This window comes from Pongo abelii, chromosome 16, assembly GCF_028885655.2.
Source record: "Pongo abelii isolate AG06213 chromosome 16, NHGRI_mPonAbe1-v2.0_pri, whole genome shotgun sequence".
NCBI lineage: Eukaryota > Metazoa > Chordata > Mammalia > Primates > Hominidae > Pongo > Pongo abelii.
In genome coordinates this window covers 75956499-75974690 of record NC_072001.2, presented here as the reverse complement: position 1 = coordinate 75974690, position 18192 = coordinate 75956499, and the positions used below count along the sequence as shown (strand labels likewise).

The following is an 18192-nucleotide window of genomic DNA, read 5'->3' as shown; positions in this document are numbered from 1 at the left end:
AGCTGGAGCACAGTGGCACAATCTTGACTCACTGCAACTTCCACCTCCCAGGTTCAAGCCATTCTCCTGCCTCAGCCTCCTGCGTAACTGGAATTACAGGCGTGCACCACCATGCCCAGCTAATTTTTGTATTTTTAGTAGAGACGGGGTTTTGCCATGTTGGCCTGGCTGGTCTCAAACTCCTGACCTCAGGTGATCTGCCCCCCTCAGCCTCCCAAAGTGCTGGGATTACAGGCGTGAGCCACCACACCTGGCCTGGACAAATATATTAATATAACAACATGCATCCACCACTATGGTATCATACAAGGTAATTTCACTGCCCTAACAACCCTCTGTGCTCTGTTCATCCTTCCCTGCCTACTAACCCCTGGCAACCACTGATCCGTTTGCTGTCTTATAGTTTTGCCTTTTCCAGAAGGCCATATTGTTGGAATCATGTGGGATGCAGCCATTTCAAATTGGTTCCTTTCTATAGTAATATGCACTTCAGTTTCCTACATGTCTTTTCATGGCTCATTTCTTTTTAGAATTGAGTAGTAGTATTTTATCTGGATGTACCACAGTTTATTCATTTATTCACCTATTGAAGGACATTTTGGTTGCCTCCATGTTTTGGCAACTGTGAATAAAGCTGCTGTAAACATCCATGTGCAGGTTTTTGTGTGGACATACATTTCTTTTTTTTATTTTATTTTTATTATTATACTAAGTTTTAGGGTACATATGCACAGTGTGCAGGTTAGTTACATATGTATACATGTGTCATGCTGGTGTGCTGCACCCATTAACTCGTCATTTAGCATTAGGTATATCTCCTAAAGCTATCCCTCCCCCCTCCCCCCACCCGTGGACATACATTTCTAACTCCTTTGGGTAAACAGGAGTGTGATTGCTGAGTTCTAACATTAAAAGTATGTTTAGTTTTGTAAGAAGCTGCCAAACTGTCTTCCAAAGTGGTTATACTATTTTGCATTCCCAATATTGGTGAATGACAGTCCATTGCTCAATATCCTCACCAGCATCTGGTGGTGTCAGTGTTCTGGATTTGGGCATTCTAATAGGTATGTAGTGGTATCTCATTTTAATTTGCATTTCTCTGATGACATATGATGTGGAGCATTTTTAAACATGTTTATTTGCCATCTGTGTGTCTTTGGTGAGGTGAGGGGTTTTGGTCCATTTTCTAGTCAGGTTGTTTTTTTTGCTTTTGAGTCAGTTTTGCTGTTGCCCAGACTGGTGTGCAGTGGTGCGATCTCCACTCACTGCAACCTCTGCTTCCCGGGTTCCAGCGATTCTTCTGCCTCAGCCTCCCAAGTAGCTGGGATTACAGGCACACACCACCATGCCCGGCTAATTTTTGCATTTTTAGTAGAGACGTGGTTTCACCATGTTGGCCAGGCTGGTCTCCAACTCCTGACCTCAAGTGATCCGCCCGCCTTAGCCTCCCAAAGTGCTGGGACTGCAGGCGTGAGCCATCGTGCCGGGCTTCAGGTTGTATTCTTAATGTAGAGTTTTTGAAGTTATTTGTATATTTTATGTAACAGTCCTTTATCATTTAAGAAACATAATGGGTTTTTTGTGTTTGTGTGTTTTAAGACAGGCTCTCGCTCCATCATCCAGGCTGGAGTGCAGTGACATGATCACAGATCATAGCTCAGTGCAGCCTCAACCTCTCAGGCTCAAGTGAGCCTCCTGCCTCAGCCTCTCAAGTAACTAGGACCACAAGATGTGCCACCATGCCCAGCTAATTTTTCTTTTAAATTTTTTTTGTAGGGATGGGGTCTCACCATGTTGCCTGGGCTGGTTTTGAACTCCTGGCTTCAAGTGATTCTTCTGCCTCCACCCCTCAAAGTACTGGGAATACAGGTGTGAGCCACCATGCCTGGCTATGCTGGCTTTTTAAAAATTTATTTTTTTCTAGCTTGAGCAACAAAGTGAGACCCCATCTCTTAAACAAAATTAGCTGGGCATGGTAGCGCATGCCTGTGGTCCCAGCTACTTGGGAGTCTGAGGCAGGAGGAACACTTGAGCCCAGGAGTTCGAGGGTGCAGTGAGCTGTTTGAACCACTGCACTCCAGGCTGGGCAACAGTGAGACCTTATTTATTTATTATTTTTTTGGGGGGTATGCATTTATTTTTATTTTTATTTATTATTATTATACTTTAGGTATATCTCCCAATGCTATCCCTCCCCTCTCCCACCACCCCACAACAGTCCCCAGAGTGTGATGATCCCCTTCCTGTGTCCATGTGTTCTCATTGTTCAATTCCCACCTATGAGTGAGAATATGTGGTGTTTGGTTTTTTGTTCTTGCGATAGTTTACTGAGAATGATTTCCAATTTCATCCATGTCCCTACAAAGGACATGAACTCATCATTTTTTATGGCTGCATAGTATTCCATGGTGTATATGTGCCACATTTTCTTAATCCAGTCTATCATTGTTGAACATTTGGGTTGGTTCCACGTCTTTGCTATTGTGAATAATGCCGCAATAAACATACGTGTGCATGTCTTTATAGCAGCCTGATTTACAGTCCTTTGGGTATATATACCCAGTAATGGGATGGCTGGGTCAAATGGTATTTCTAGTTCTAGATCCCTGAGGAATTGCCACACTGACTTCCACAATGGTTGAACTAGTTTACAGTCCCACCAACAGTGTAAAAGTGTTCCTATTTCTCCACATCCTCTCCAGCACCTGTTGTTTCCTGACTTTTTAATGATCACCATTCTAACTGGTGTGAGATGGTATCTCATTGTGGTTTTGATTTGCATTTCTCTGATGGCCAGTGATGATGAGCATTTTTTCATGTGTCTTTTGGCAGCATAAATGTCTTCTTTTGAGAAGTGTCTGTTCATATCCTTTGCCCACTTTGTGATGGGGTTGTTTTTTTCTTGTAAATTTGTTGAAGTTCATTGTAGATTCTGGATATTAGCCCTTTGTCAGATGAGTAGGTTGTGAAAATTTTCTCCCATTTTGTAGGTTGCCTGTTCACTCTGATGGTAGTTTCTTTTGCTGTGCAGAAGCTCTTTAGTTTAATTAGATCCCATTTGTCAATTTTGGCTTTTGTTGCCATTGCTTTTGGTGTTTTAGACATGAAGTCCCTTGCCCATGCCTATGTCCTGAATGGTAATGCCTAGGTTTTCTTCTAGGGTTTTTATGGCTTTAGGTCTAACATTTAAGTCTTGAATCCATCTTGAATTAATTTTTGTATAAGGTGTAAGGAAGGGATCCAGTTTCAGCTTTCTACATATGGCTAGCCAGTTTTCCCAGCACCATTTATTAAATAGGGAATCCTTTCCCCATTGCTTGTTTTTCTCAGGTTTGTCAAAGATCAGATAGTTGTAGATGTGTGGCATTATTTCTGAGGGCTCTGTTCTGTTCCATTGATCTATGTCTGTTTTGGTACCAGTACCATGCTGTTTTGGTTACTGTAGCCTTGTAGTATAGTTTGAAGTCAGGTAGTGTGATGCCTCCAGCTTTGTTCTTTTGGCTTAGGATTGACTTGGCAATGCAGGCTTTTTTTTGGTTCCATATGAACTTTCAAGTAGTTTTTTCCAATTCTGTGAAGAAAGTCATTGGTAGCTTGATGGGGATGGCATTGAATCTATAAATTTACCTTGGGTAGTATGGCCATTTTCACAATATTGATTCTTCCTACCCATGAGCATGGAATGTTCTTCCATTTGTTTGTATCCTCTTTTATTTCACTGAGCAGTGGTTTGTAGTTCTCCTTGAAGAGGTCCTTCACGTCCCTTGTAAGTTGGATTCCTAAGTATTTTATTCCCTTTGAAGCAATGTGAATGGGAGTTCACTCATGATTTGGCTGTTTGTCTGTTATTGGTGTATAAGAATGCTTGTGATTTTTGTACATTGATTTTGTATCCTGAGACTGCTGAAGTTGCTTATCAGCTTAAGGAGATTTTGGGCTGAGACAGTGGGGTTTTCTAGATATACAATCATGTCATCTGCAAACAGGGACAATTTGACTTTGTCTTTTCCTAATTGAATACCCTTTATTTCCTTCTCCTGCCTAATTGCCCTGGCCAGAACTTCCAACACTATGTTGAATAGGAGTGGTGAGAGAGGGCATCCCTGTCTTGTGCCAGTTTTCAAAGGGAATGCTTCCAGTTTTTGCCCATTCAGTATGATATTGGCTGTGGGTTTGTCATAGATAGCTCTTATTTTGAGATACTTCCCATCAATACCTAATTTATTGAGAGTTTTTAGCATGAAGGTTGTTGAATTTTGTCAAAGGCCTTTTCTGTATCTATTGAGATAATCATGTGGTTTTTGTCTTTGGTTCTGTTCATATGCTGGATTACATTTATTGATTTGCATATATTGAACCAGCCTTGCATCCCAGGAATGAAGCCCACTTGATCATAGTGGATAAGCTTTTTGATGTGCTGCTGGATTCGGTTTGCCAGTATTTTACTGAGGATTTTTGCATCAATGTTCATCAAGGATATTGGTCTAAAATTCTCTTTTTTGGTTGTGTCTCTGCCCGGCTTTGGTATCAGGATGATGCTGGCCTCATAAAAAAAGTTAGGGAGGATTCCCTCTTTTTCTATTGATTGGAATAGTTTCAGAAGGAATGGTACCAGTTCCTCCTTGTACCTCTGGTAGAATTCGGCTGTGAATCCATCTGGTCCTGGACTCTTTTTGGTTGGTAAGCTATTGATTATTGCCACAATTTCAGATCCTGTTATTGGCCTATTCAGAGATTCAACTTCTTCCTGGTTTAGTCTTGGGAGAGTGTATGTGTCAAGGAATTTATCCATTTCTTCTAGATTTTCTAGTTTATTTGCATAGAGGTGTTTGTAGTATTCTCTGATGGTAGTTTGTATTTCTGTGGGATCAGTGGTGATATCCTCTTTATCATTTTTTATTGCGTCTATTTGATTCTTCTTTTTTTCTTTATTAGTCTTGCTAGCGGTCTATCACTTTTGTTGATCCTTTCAAAAAACCAGCTCCTGGATTCAACAAGAACAAAGACACAACATACCAGAATCTCTGGGACACATTCAAAGCAGTGTGTAGAGGGAAATTTATAGCACTAAATGCCCACAAGAGAAAGCAGGAAAGATCCAAAATTGACACCCTAACATCACAATTAAAAGAACTAGAAAAGAGCAAACACATTCAAAAGCTAGCAGAAGGCAAGAAATAACTAAAATCAGAGCAGAATTGAAGGAAATAGAGACCAAAAAAAAACCTTCAAAAAATTAATGAATCAAGGATCCAGTTTCATTCTTCTATTTGTGGCTTGCCAATTATCCCAGCACCATTTGTTGAATAGGGTGTCCTTTCCCCACTTTTTTGTTTGCTTGCCGAAGATCAGTTGACTGTAAGTATTTGGTTTTATTTATGGGTTCTCTATTCTGTTCCATTGGTCTGTATGCCTGATTTTATACCAGTACCACACTGTTTTGGCGACTATGGCCTTGTAGTATAGTTTGAAGTCAGATAATGTGATGCCTCCAGATTTGTTCTTTTTACTTAGTCTCACTTTGGCTTTGCAGATTTGTTCTTTTTACTTAGTCTTGCTTTGGCTATGTGGGCCCTTTTTTGATTTCATATGAATTTTAGGATTGTTTTTTCTAATTCTGTGAAGAATGATTTTGGTATTTTGATGGGAATTGCATTGAACCTGTAGATTGCTTTTGGCAGTATGGTCATTTTCACAACATTGATTCTACCCATACACGAGCATGGGATTTATTTCCATTTGTTTGTGTCATCTATGATTTCTTTCAGTGATGTTTTGTAGTTTTCCTTGTAGAGGTCTTTTACCTCCTTGGTTCAGTATATTCCTAAGTTGTTTTTTTTTTTTTTTGCAGCTATTGTAAAAGGGGTTGGGTTCTTGATTTCTCAGCTTGGTTGCTGTTGGTATATAGCAGGGCTACTGATTTATGTACTTTAATTTTGTATCCTGAAACTTTGCTGAATTGATTTACCAGTTCTAGGAGCTTTTTGGATGAGTCTTTAAGGTGTTTGAGGTATATGATCATGTCATCAGCAAACAGCAACAGTTTTACTTCCTCTTTACTGATCTGGATGCCCTTTCTTTCTTTCTCTTGTCTGATTGCTCTGGCTAGTACCATGTTCAGCTTTTCACAAATTATTTAGGATTAGTTTTGTGTCCCACTACATAAAATATTGAAACCTTGCAACCATATATGCTTTATAGTTGTCATGTTATTTATGTATGTTCAGCCTCACAATACACTGTGATATTTTTTCTTTGAACAATCATATGTATTTTTTAAAAGTTAAACCTAGAGAGTATTTTATATTTACCCACTTGTTTACATTTGTTATTTGTGGAAGGATTGATCCAACATGAACTACTAAGCCATTATCAGACAATAATGAGTTTTCCTTGAAAACAAAATAATCATTGTAGTGACACACTCCAAAGTGGTTTACTGTCTTTGGAATGCACAGTTTTGCCCAATATTATTCAGCAAGAAGGATACTTTTTTCTCATTGCTAGTTCATACTTCTACCTTCCTGCCTCTCTCTTTCAGTTTTCTAAAACCACATCCGTAGCTGTGATTATGTTCTTGGTTTCATTTTCCTAATTCTGTTACAAATTCTGATGACGTGAGCAACCAACCCCCATACTAGAAGTTAGAATAGCTCCTATCTCACCAGAATGAATGAAAAATTGCAAATTCACATGCCCAAAAGACTGACCCTGCACACCCTAGTAGAGTTTATTTTTAAAAGAAAATCTAAGCCAAATTAATGTGGAAAGCATTGCTTCTTTACTGCTATCCGTGGAAGCAAAGCACCATCTTGCCCCCAAATGTGGAAAAACTCAAAAGCCCTGCTCTTGCATTCTCTCAGTTTCCACCATGCTATACTTAAAAAAGACTACCTTTTTACCCTTCTGTCCCCAAATATTAAGTTTCTCAGATCAGAGTAATGAATACAGTTCTGTCCTCTGAAAACCTCTTCCCTCTACATCAAAGCTTTCTGAAATAAAAGTAGTCCAATATCTACTCATTCAGTCTTCAAGTCCTTAAGTTTCTGTTGCCACCACTGCTTCATCAAAGATACATCACTGCTTGATTATTTATGGTTAAGAGCAAGAGCTCTGCATCCAGACGTGGATTAAAATCCTGGTCCTGCCACTTACCTTTGAAAATTTGTTTCGTCTCTCCTAACCTCAACTTTCTCTTCTATAAAATGGGGATAACAGTACCTCTCTGTTGGAAGTGTTCAGTGAGGCTGACCATTCCCTTCCCAAACCTTTCTTCGTTGGCTTCCCATAATACCACTCTCCTGGGTTTTTTCTTGTATCATATGCTTCTTTTTTGTGGGCTCTTCTGCTTCTCCCTTTAAATACTTATTTTCTTTCTTTGGTTGCCTGTCGTCTTATTCCTAGCTTTCCATGGATGACTCCTTTCAAAACTATGGTTTTGATAATTCCTCAAATCTAAATTACTACTGAATCTTAAAAAAAATTTTTCTTTTTTTTGAGATGGGTTCTTGCTTTCTTTCCCAGGCTGGAGTGCAGGGGCATGATCATAGCTTTCTGCCACCTCAAATTCCTAGGCTCAAGTGATCCTCTTGCCTCAGTCTCCCAAATAGCTGAAACTACAGGTGCGCACAACCACGCCTGGCTAACTTTTTAATTTTTTGTAGACATGAGGTCTGAGCCATCTTGCCCAGGCTGGTCTCCAACTCCTGGGTTCAAGTGATCCTCTGGCTTTGGCCTCCCAAAGTGCTGGGATTACATGTGTGAGCCACCATATCTGGCCTACTCCTGAATCTTTATCTTGAAACCAGGTTTCATTCCTGAAATCCAGCTATTCAGGTGTCTGATGGATATCATCATCGGGTATCTTAAACATCTAAAACTAGATTCCACAACCAACCCTCGACCCTAGTCCAATATTCCTTTACTCTCCCTGGTTATCTAAGCCCCGAAATGGGTACCCAATTATTAACCTGCCACATCCAATCAATCCCCAATTCCTGTTGATATTAGCTCCTAAATCTCTCATATTTCTCTCTCCCTCTTTTTTCACCAAGACTTTTCCAGTTTCAGAAAGTAACTAGACCATTTCATTCTAATATACTAGACTCCATGCTGATGTAGGAGTGTTCTCAATTGTTCAGGGTACGAATCCAAGTTTGCCACATACCACCAGCTGAATGACAAAGGCATCACTTCTGATACTTTTTGAGATACAAGAAATGGAGGGGGTCCTGCTCAGTTAGTGCTGCTTCAATGCCAAAACAGACCCTGTAATAAAATAACTCCAAACGGTTTGGTAGTAGGTCAGTTTTCTATCTTTAAATTATGGTGATTAAAGGGCACTTTCAGTGCAAAATGGGGACTGGCCCTCAGTAAGAAAACTGCTGGCTTATCATGCATCAGGGTTGCTGCAGAGGCCATGCCTGTACCAAGCAGGAACTTGGCCTTGAGGTTCCTCCAATTTCAAAATAGGATTAGACACAGGTAAGGGAAGACTGTGATCATAGGTTCTTTTAGGTTTTTATTGTGATCTCGTTTCTATACCTGAATAACAATTTTCCCCAAAATAATAATGATATGTAATCTTTATTCTAAAAAGGACACATAGTGTATTCATAGCATCTGGTCAGTGGTTATCACTATCTTCAATAACAATTACTCATCTAAGAAACTCTTCCTTTTTTCTTTAAAATCGTTGGTGCTGATCCAGATAAGCCCTGGGCTGCTCCTCCTCATACTGATAGGATCTAGCTTCTAGACTGACCCCTCTCAAGAACAAAATACAGGGAGGGACTTGTTCTGGATTCCCTTTGGGCAAATGCAGCTGCAATACTCAGCAGGCTGGGCCTCAACTTACAGGGCTTTTTTTTTTTCTTTTAAATGTATACTTTTAAAGTTGGATTATTAATCTAATATTTGTGTTTGCCTTGGGGACTAATAAACCTCACAACCTGAGGATTACCTCAGTTAAACCAAGGCTTTGTCATCACAGGGCTACTCAGCAGAGGTCTGTCTCAGCTGTTCCTTGAACTAAGGAAGGAGTCAGTCAGCTAGGAGAGAAAAGTTTTGAAAGCAGACAGCAACATGTACCTTGCTGACTCAGCTACATACATAGAGCCTCAAGCCTTGCTGCCAGTTCTTAAAGGAACTGTGTTGTCTTTTCACTGTTCCTGGCTTATGGGGCAATAGAGGGTTTCCGACCTCAAATGCCAATACCAGGTAGGTAGAAGGACCTTAGGCTCAACTGCTGGCTCCTCGTAATCATAACACACACTGTATTCTGTGGTGGGTGCCACTCTGCCTGTGTCATGTCACCTTTCCTAATCCAGCACATCCTCACCCAAGAAAACCCTATTTTGGGGTCATTCATTCTATTCTTATTTCTCTCTTATTTGTTCTGATGTTTCAGTTGGACTTGATTCCACCGCAGGCTCTGGCTCCAGAGGAAGAGATGGGGGCTTTGTGAACTGGGATGTTCCTCCAGCACCTAGTAACAAAATAAAAACTTGAATCCTCATGTTCCACAATTTCAGAAGAAATCATTCTTTTTTGCTGTTAGAGTTCAAGAGGAAACCCCATATTTTCTGGAACCAATGGGACTGATCCATTAGCTATGAGGGAAGACTATAACTGAGAAATAAAGCAACAGTCAAGTTTGCCTTCAATGAGTCACTGAAAAATATTTAGTTACATGTCAAGTTCTGATAAAGCAGTAAAAATTAAACATTGCATAACAGGATATACTTAATAACATATTGGTAAAATTGGAAAGACCAGTGTATTGACCATCCAACTAAGTCTGTGAGTAGCTGTTACCTACTACATAGCTCGCCTTAAGGAAACAAGTGCCAATTTAGCCACCCTGTGTTTTTTTTCTCCCCTTGTGGCCAATACTACATTGGACATATGAGTCTGAAGAGAACCTCACTGAAAGCTATAATCTCTTTGCTGACACATGTGGCTTGTACCTGCCAGGTCTTCATGGAGCTCTGTATGATCCTACCTGAGGGGAGCGTCCTGTATGCAGCTGCTGAAGACATTGCCTGTCCTAGAGCTTGATTAGAGCCCAGAGGCTGCTGGAAACTGGCAGGTTTGCTGGTTGAAGTGATCTGGTGCTTTGATTTGGGATCTTTAACTGGTTTAGTCCAGACCAGTGCCTCCCCAACCTGGAGAGCAGCTCCCAACTTCTGAGCCATCTCCACCATCTTGTGTCCGTAAAGGAAGTAAAAGAATCAAAAGCGTGACTGTCAGAGACAAGCCAACCCACTTCTTTGGTCTTCCAGCTGGGGTTTTAGCTGAAATAGTGTCTGGTCGTACTAGCAGTTGAGGCAGGAAGTACTTATCAAACAGTAGAGAATATAGATTGCCTTTACTGGATGGCACGGTGGTTCACATAGGATCTCAAAACCCAACAATTCAAGCCTGGTGCATTACTGGGCCAAACAGTGCATTTCCTACAAGAATTGAAATAGGGCTGGGCACATGGATCACGAGGTCAAGAGATTGAGACCATCCTGGCCAACATGGTGAAACCCCGTCTCTACTAAAAATACAAAAATTAGCTGGGCGTGGTGGCACGTGCCTGTAGTCCCAGCTACTTGGAAGGCTGAGGCAGGAGAATTGCTTGAACCCAGGAGGTGGACGTTGCAGTGAACTAAGATCGCGCCATTGCACTCCAGCCTGGGCAACAGAGCAAGATTCCATCTCAAAAAAAAGAAGAAATAGAAGGAAGCTACAGACAGACACAGACCTCAACTTTGATGAGTTGAATTAGCAATAACAACTCAGTAAGCCTGAATTTCCTTTTATTATTCTAGGAAAGTTTTTCTCAGGCTGTTATTAATTGATGAACTCATGCTGCTTGGAACATCAAAGCCAGAACAGCCATGAACGTGTAATACCTTGGATTTGGATGATTTGGGCTTGATTTTTGAAAGTTTCCTGAGAGCTTACTTATGACTCTTGGGAGCTAATAAAAGACATACCTCAGAGTCAAATTCCAGAGAGCTATTGTCCTTGAGTAGGTTGACTTTCTTCTCCATCTCCTGATATTGGGCCAGGGCATTCTTCTTCTCGCCCTGATTGTACAGCAGCACAGCATAGTTCAGGTTTACTAAAGGGTTACACCTGTGGCAGACAGAGATTCTATGGAGCTGGGGGCTCTGCAACAAATGGTCATTTAGAGATCCTTCTCATTACACAAAAACAAAACTGGTTAAGTAGAGATTTCTCCCTTATGCAGCAAGGTAGGTACATACATGCTAAGCAGACCTGTGGAGAAGAATCAAGGAATTAATGGCCTAACAAGCAAAGCTGGTATTGGGACCAAATCTGGCATCTCAGCCCTCAACAGAGACTACCTAGGCCAGGGTTGAAAAAGGGATCTCTACCCTGCTGTCTAGAAGATGCCAGTGGAGTAAATCCTGGAAGAGTCAAGTTTTATCTTCAATTAAACAGCCCAGAGTCCCATCTGATATTCCAGCTAGCCCATAGCTATCAGCAACCCAAGCCCACTGCCAGTTCTGACATTCTCTAGCCTCCTGATTACTCAGTTTAGGACTGGAAACATTTTCTCAGAGTGTCAATTCCTGCTGAGCCACCACATACTTAGGAGATACATCCCTCCACACCGAGGTCTGCTGTGTACTAATGCCATAGAGGAACAGCTGGGCTGACTCAGGCAGCACCAATGCTATGGCACCACCTCATGGCTTTGGAGAGTCCAACACCCCCCCCCCCCCGCCCCCAGTACCACTCTCAACAAAGCGCATACTTATCCAGGTGGACTGCTTCTGCGTAGGCTCTCTTGGCATTGTCTATATCTTCCAGATTGGTCAGAGCCACTGCAACAAAGAAAACACTGCAGATGGAGAGCTCAGCTTAGAAGACAAAAGGAATATTAAAGACTGCCCCCAAAGTAAACTTCACCCTCTCAGCTCATGGCACCAGAGTTTACTAAGTCAGTTTAGATACCTGGTGCTATCTTCACCAATCTCTTCCACAGTCAATCAGTTGCCAGGTTCTATGCATCCTTTTTTTGCAGTTTCTTTTCTGACACTGCCCTTGTTCAGACCCAAGTAGTTTCAGGCTTTCCATTTATTCCCCAGTGTCAAAGTCCCCACCTGCCTCCATTCTACTTTCCACAGCGCTGCCAGGTATCTCACTGACTTACAAATCTGACCACATTACCATCCTACTTAGGAATCCTCACTGGCTCCCCACATCTATAACCATGATCTTTACACTTTCATTTAGCAGTAAAACACTCCCCTCACTTTTTAAAATCAGTATTTCCTTGACACCTAATATATAAAACAAAAACAGCTGCTCTGGAAGCCCTGCCCATTCCACCTCCCTACCAGCTATGCACTCACTCCTACCAGGCACGTAAGAGATCTAGGAAGACAGCTGGACAAACATGGCCTCTAAGATAAAGTCCTTGCACTGTGTGCATGACCTCCATAATCTGACCCCAGAATATCTTTCCTGACTCATCTCCCATCATATTCTCTAACACTACCCCCCACTTAACAGCAAGGGACACTGCAGTTTCATGGCTGCATGCCTTTCTTCACAGTGGCTCCTCAGCCATTCTGTGCTATTCCATGCTAGCTTGTTTTTCAGGATCCAGTTTGAATGCCATCTCTACTTTGTAAAGTTAGCATCGCCGTTATGTCTTACATCATTGGCTGTTTACATTTCTATGTCCCATTAGAACCCAGCTATCTAAAAGAAACTATCAACAAGTAAACAGACAACCTACAAAATGGCAGAAGCTATTTGCAAACCATGCAGGTATAATATCCAAGATCTATAAGGAACTTAAGCAAATTTACAAGAAGAACACAAGCCCGTTAAAGTGGGCAAAGGACATAAACAGACACTGTTCAAAAGAAGACATACACGCAGCCAACAAGCATATGAAAAACTCAGTATCACTGATTAGAGAAATGCAAATTGAAACCACAGTGAGATAACCATCTCACACCAGTCAAAATGGCTATTATTAAAAACTCAAAATATAACATCCTGGTGAGGCTGCAGAGAAAAGGGAATGCTTATACACTGTTGATGGGAGTGTAAATTAGTTCAACCATTGTGGAAAGCAATGTGGCAACTCCCCAAAGAGCTAAAAACAGAACTACCATTCGACCCAGCAATCCCATTACTGGGTATATGCCCAAAGGAATATAAATCGTTCTGCCATAAAGACACATGCATGTGTGTGTTCAATGCAGCACTATTCACAATAGCAAAGATGTGAAATCAACCTAAATGCCCATCAATGGTAGACTGGATAAACAAAATGTAAATGTATACCATGGAATACGACACAGCCATACAAAAGAACAAGATCATGTCCTTTGCAGCAACATAGATGGAGCTTGAGGCCACCATCCTTAGCAAATTAATGCAGGACAGAAAACCAAATCCTGCATGTTCTCACTATAAGTAAGAGCTAAATGATGAGAACACATGGAGACATAGAGGGAAACAGACACTGGAGCTTACTGGAGGAGGAGGAGGGCCAGAAAAAAATAACTATTGGGTACTAGGCTTAGTACCTGGGTGATGAAATAATCTGTACAACAAATCCCCATGACACACATGTGCCTGTGTAACAGGATACACATGTACCCCTGAACCTAAAATAAAATTTTAAAAGAGAGGGATGGAGTCTCACTGTGTTGCCCAGGCTGGACTCCCAACTCCTGGGCTTAAGCAAACTGCCTGCTTTAGCCTCCCAAGTAACTAGCACTACAGGTATGTACCATCACACCCCACTTTAGCCTTTTTATTCTGATGTTTGACATCTGGGGCCTTACTGACCCTAGGGAGACTGTCCCTCCCAGGGTTAGTTAATTCCTAGATATAACCCCTACAAGAGTGCCTTCTGTATGCAGACCAACCAATCCAGTGTTCATATTCTTAACTGCCTTCTTTATTGGGCTCTGACACTGGGCCAATATTCCCTAGTTCTAGTCACCCAAGGGTCAGCTACCAGACACCTAGAGACAGCCCTATAGCCCAGAGCCCACTGAAATTATTCAAACTGGCCAATCCTCAACCTGGTTAACCTGCTTTCCTGGTCTTGCCCCAGGGAGGGCATTTCTACCCATGAAAACTACAATAAAGAATCGTGCCCACATTTACCCCTTGCTCCCTCTACCTCCTGATTGACCTGGTACTTCCCCATGTGGCCTTGCATGGTGTAGCATGCCCTCCTTCTCAGGAATTGTAACAGACTATCTTTCCAGTGGCAGATGTCTTCTGATCTGTTGCCCATACCATATCTGAATAATAATAAAACCTTTTTTTTTTTAAGTTATCTTTGTATTCAGGCAACCCTCAAATAACCACAACTGCTTTTGCAAGCTTTCTCTTTTAAATAAGAACCCACAGTAATGAACAAAAAGCCACTGGAAGACGACTGCCAAATGAGGACATGGAAATCTGCTTTGGGTCTTACATTTAGTAAGTAAATGTATATGGAGAAAAAAATTCCTAGGAAGACTATTTAGTCAGTACTTTAAAATTAAAATGGTTGTGCATAATTTTTAAAGTGTTTGATTTATTTTTATGATCAATTTTAGTATTTTCATGGCATAAAATGGAGTTTCAGGAAGAGAATGGCATTCTATATAACATGCTCAGAAGAGATAAGGGTTTCAACATAAGGTAGCTTGACTTGGAAGTATCACCTAGGGGCCAATTCTAGCAACAACAATATTGATAATAATAGACCAATTATATAACCACAGTAAAACCAAGTTTTCAAAAATCAGTATTTCAACAAAACCAGTATTATTAATTGAGTGCTTAATCATGCAATCCTCACATCAGCCCTAGGTACATATAATAAGTAGTAGAGGCAGGACCCCACCTAAAACCCAAGCTCTTAACACTCGCTGTCTGGAACTTAGCTGGACTCAATATATACATAAATGAATTGTCAAGGCAAGAGGAAAAAATTGGTAAAAGGTGAACTAGGGATGATCTTTATTTAACCTGTTGGTCTCTGAGTGAAACTCCCCCAAGTTAGAAACAACCAAGTTCCTTTGTCATCTTTTTCTATTTCTTCAAGCTCCAGGACAGTAATCCAGATTCCTATAGGATCTCTAAGGGAATGGCTCCTATGAGACAGCCACTGATCTTCTAAGATTCTAATCCATTTTTCCCTCATTACAGATGGCAGAGAGAGTTTTCCACATAAATGTTTCTTACCTGCCAAGAGCATGTAGAGCTCCCCCATCTTTGGCTGGAAGTTGATGGCCGCACTGAGAAAATGAAAAGCTGATGCATACTGCTGCATGGTCAAATGGACAAGGCCCAAATTATACAGAATCTTCCAATCAAAGGGTGCCAAGTAGTTGGCTCGTTTCAGGCAGCTGATGGCCTATGAGAGAGAAGGGGCACTCAATGAGAGGGGCAAGCTAAACAGACCCAATAACCCCATGTAGGAATGCAAACAAAGAAGATGAGGGGACACTCACCGCCACATATTTCTTCTTGCCAAAGAAACACATTCCAATGTTATTCCAGAGTGGAGGACTTTCTGGAACAGCACAAGCCACAACTCTGTATTTGGTGAGGGCGACATCAAAGTCCCCATGGGTCTGCATCATGCTGCCTGCTGCCAAGATGGCCTGAAAACATGGCACACAGAAAGTCATTCAGTGATTCCCAAAAGGCTGTAGCAGTGAGGCAGCCTTCCTGAGTCTATACTCAGCAGGCCCATCAGCATAGATGGGACTGGAAAATTTCTTCCAGGGACATAAATATATCCAAGCTATTGGGACAAATGTTCCTGAGGAATGTCCTTGCACCCTACACTGTGGCTCTCTGGCATAGCACAAAAAAAAAAAAAAGATAAAATGTTACTTGCTTTACCCATCTGTTTCCTACTTCTAGCCAGGAAAGTCAGTATTTCAGAATGAATACCAGAGCCCTTTAAGTAAAAACTTCCTTTAATCTGTTCTCTGCAGCCCCTATTTGGTACACCAAGTGTTCTAGATACCTGAAATACCTGTACGTGGCTACTTAAGGTAAATTTCTTTCTACCATAGAACAGAGGGTGAGTCAGCTTAGGCTTCATCAGCCCAGCCCTTTCATTTCTCTAAGGAAAGGTATCAAAGGTGGGAGCTGACAGGCTAATGTTACTTCCTAAATCAGAATTCAGTTTATATCCTTTAATAAACAGCTTGTCTTGCTGCATCTCCTCAATGATATTCATCCATTTGATGCTATTCCTTCTCATTCCCAAAGTCACATCTAGAAAAAAGTTGTAATATCAAATCATTAGGACTCTTGAAGTCATTTCAACATAATTATTGTTTCTTTTTAGAGACAGGGTCTCACTCTGTCACCCAGGCTGGAGTACAGTGGTGCCATCATAGCCCACTGTAGCCTCAAACTCCTGGGCTCAAGTGATCCTCCCTCTTCCACCTTCCGAGTGGCTAGGACTACAGGTGTGTGCCACCATGCCTGGATAATAATTTTTTTTTGTAGAAATGGGGGTCTCACTATGTTGCCCAGCCTGGTCTTGAACTCCTGGCCTCAAGTGATCCTCCTGCCTCAGCATTCCAAAGTGCTGGGATTACAGGCATAAGCCACCATGCCCAGCAGATTTATTTATTTATTTATTTATTCATTTATTTATTTAGAGACGGAGTCTCGCTCTGTCGCCCAGGCTGGAGTGCAGTGGCGCGCGATCTCGGCTCACTGCAAGCTCCGCCTCCCGGGTTCACGCCATTCTCCTGCCTCGCCCTCTCGAGGAGCTGGGACTACAGGCCCCCGCCACCACGCCTGGCTAAATTTTTTGTATTTTTAGTAGAGACGGGGTTTCACTGTGTTAGCCAGGATGATCTCCATCTCCTGACCTCGTGATCCGCCCGCCTCGGCCTCCCAAAGTGCTGGGATTACACGCGTGAGCTACCACGCCCGGCCGCAGGTTTACTTTTGACAATAGTTGTGGAGGCATTGCTAATTTCCTAAGTAACACATAAGCTTTACTAGCACTATGATCTGCCTTCTGCAGGGGTTACACGTCTATTATAACAAATGTGCACTTTTAGAAGATAAGTAGAGCATACTTGACAATATTTTCAAATAAGAAAAGCCACCTTTTATTTATATTTTTTCTATTTCTCAGGTATCCAAATTTAAGAAGCTATTCCTTTGCTTTCCAGGATCAGATCACCTCTAGGAGCAGTGGGACCATCTATATGAAGGCCAGAGCCTTCACAGTCTGTAATACCTTGTAGTTGGTAGGGTCATAAGTCAGTGCATTGCCAAGATGTTCAAATGCCTTCTGGTAAATGCCGAGCTTGGAAAAAAAGCAAACAAAGACAATTTACATCAGCAAGGAGATGGCAGTTAAAAGAGTCTGGCCAGACCGGGCGTGGTGGCTGACGCCTATAATCCCAGCACTTTGGGAGGCTAAGGTGGGTGGATCACCTGAGGTCAGGAGTTCAAGACCAGCCTGACCAACATGGAGAAACCCCATCTCTACTAAAAATACAAAATTACCCAGGCATGGTGGCACATGCCTGTAATCCCAGCTAGGCTGAGGCAGGAGAATCACCTGAACCCAGGAGGCAGAGGCTGCGGTGAGCTGAGATCACGCCATTGCACTCCAGCCTAGGCAAAAAGAGTGAAACTCCGTCTCAAAAAAAAAAAAAAAAAAAAAGTCTGGCAACCTCACCCAGAAATGCTCTGGCTTTTTTGAGTTCTTTTGACAAAAAAAAAAAAAAAAAAAAAAAAAGCAGCTACAGTTACCAGATAATAAAGAAAGAAAACTAAAAATCCCCACAGTCATGGTTTTCCTTCTATTTTTGTTAATTTTTCCCCTGATAAGGTCAAAGTATCTATTTGATAAGAACCATCTCTGCCACACTAGTACTGTTCCACGTTAATGCCTCTTGGCAGGAAATGAGCTGGGTATCCTCATCTCCCGTGGAGCCAACCTCCCAAGTCAAAGCCCAGGAAGACCCAGGGTTAAGCTCCTGATTCCTTTTAAAGAAAAATGAAATAGACATAAAGGCCACCATAGAGGCAGGGCTGGAGGCAGAATCAGCTGAACAAGGAACTTGGCAAATGTGTTTATTGGGGAAGGGGGAAAAGCCCCTTGGATACCTGGGCCCTGGGTCCTCAGCCAGAGAATCAATGGAGCTAAAAGAATCCCATTCACAT

General features: G+C 41.8%; 1 protein-coding gene across 5 annotated transcripts in view; it reads right to left on the bottom strand.

The window, feature by feature from the left end:
* Nucleotides 1-8504: 8504 nt before the first annotated feature.
* The window catches only part of BBS4 (Bardet-Biedl syndrome 4), a 52151-nt gene continuing 42463 nt past the window's right edge, over nt 8505-18192 (bottom strand). For all 5 annotated transcript variants that reach the window (XM_024232712.3, XM_054531639.2, XM_024232711.3 and 2 more), the window contains 7 exons: nt 17258-17326; nt 15495-15647; nt 15226-15397; nt 11774-11843; nt 10986-11127; nt 10004-10205; nt 8505-9487 (listed from right to left, as the gene is read on the bottom strand). In XM_024232712.3, coding sequence (XP_024088480.3) covers nt 9378-9487; nt 10004-10205; nt 10986-11127; nt 11774-11843; nt 15226-15397; nt 15495-15647; nt 17258-17326 — 918 coding nt within the window. In that variant the 3' untranslated portion in view covers nt 8505-9377. The remainder of the gene's footprint in view (nt 9488-10003; nt 10206-10985; nt 11128-11773; nt 11844-15225; nt 15398-15494; nt 15648-17257; nt 17327-18192) is intronic.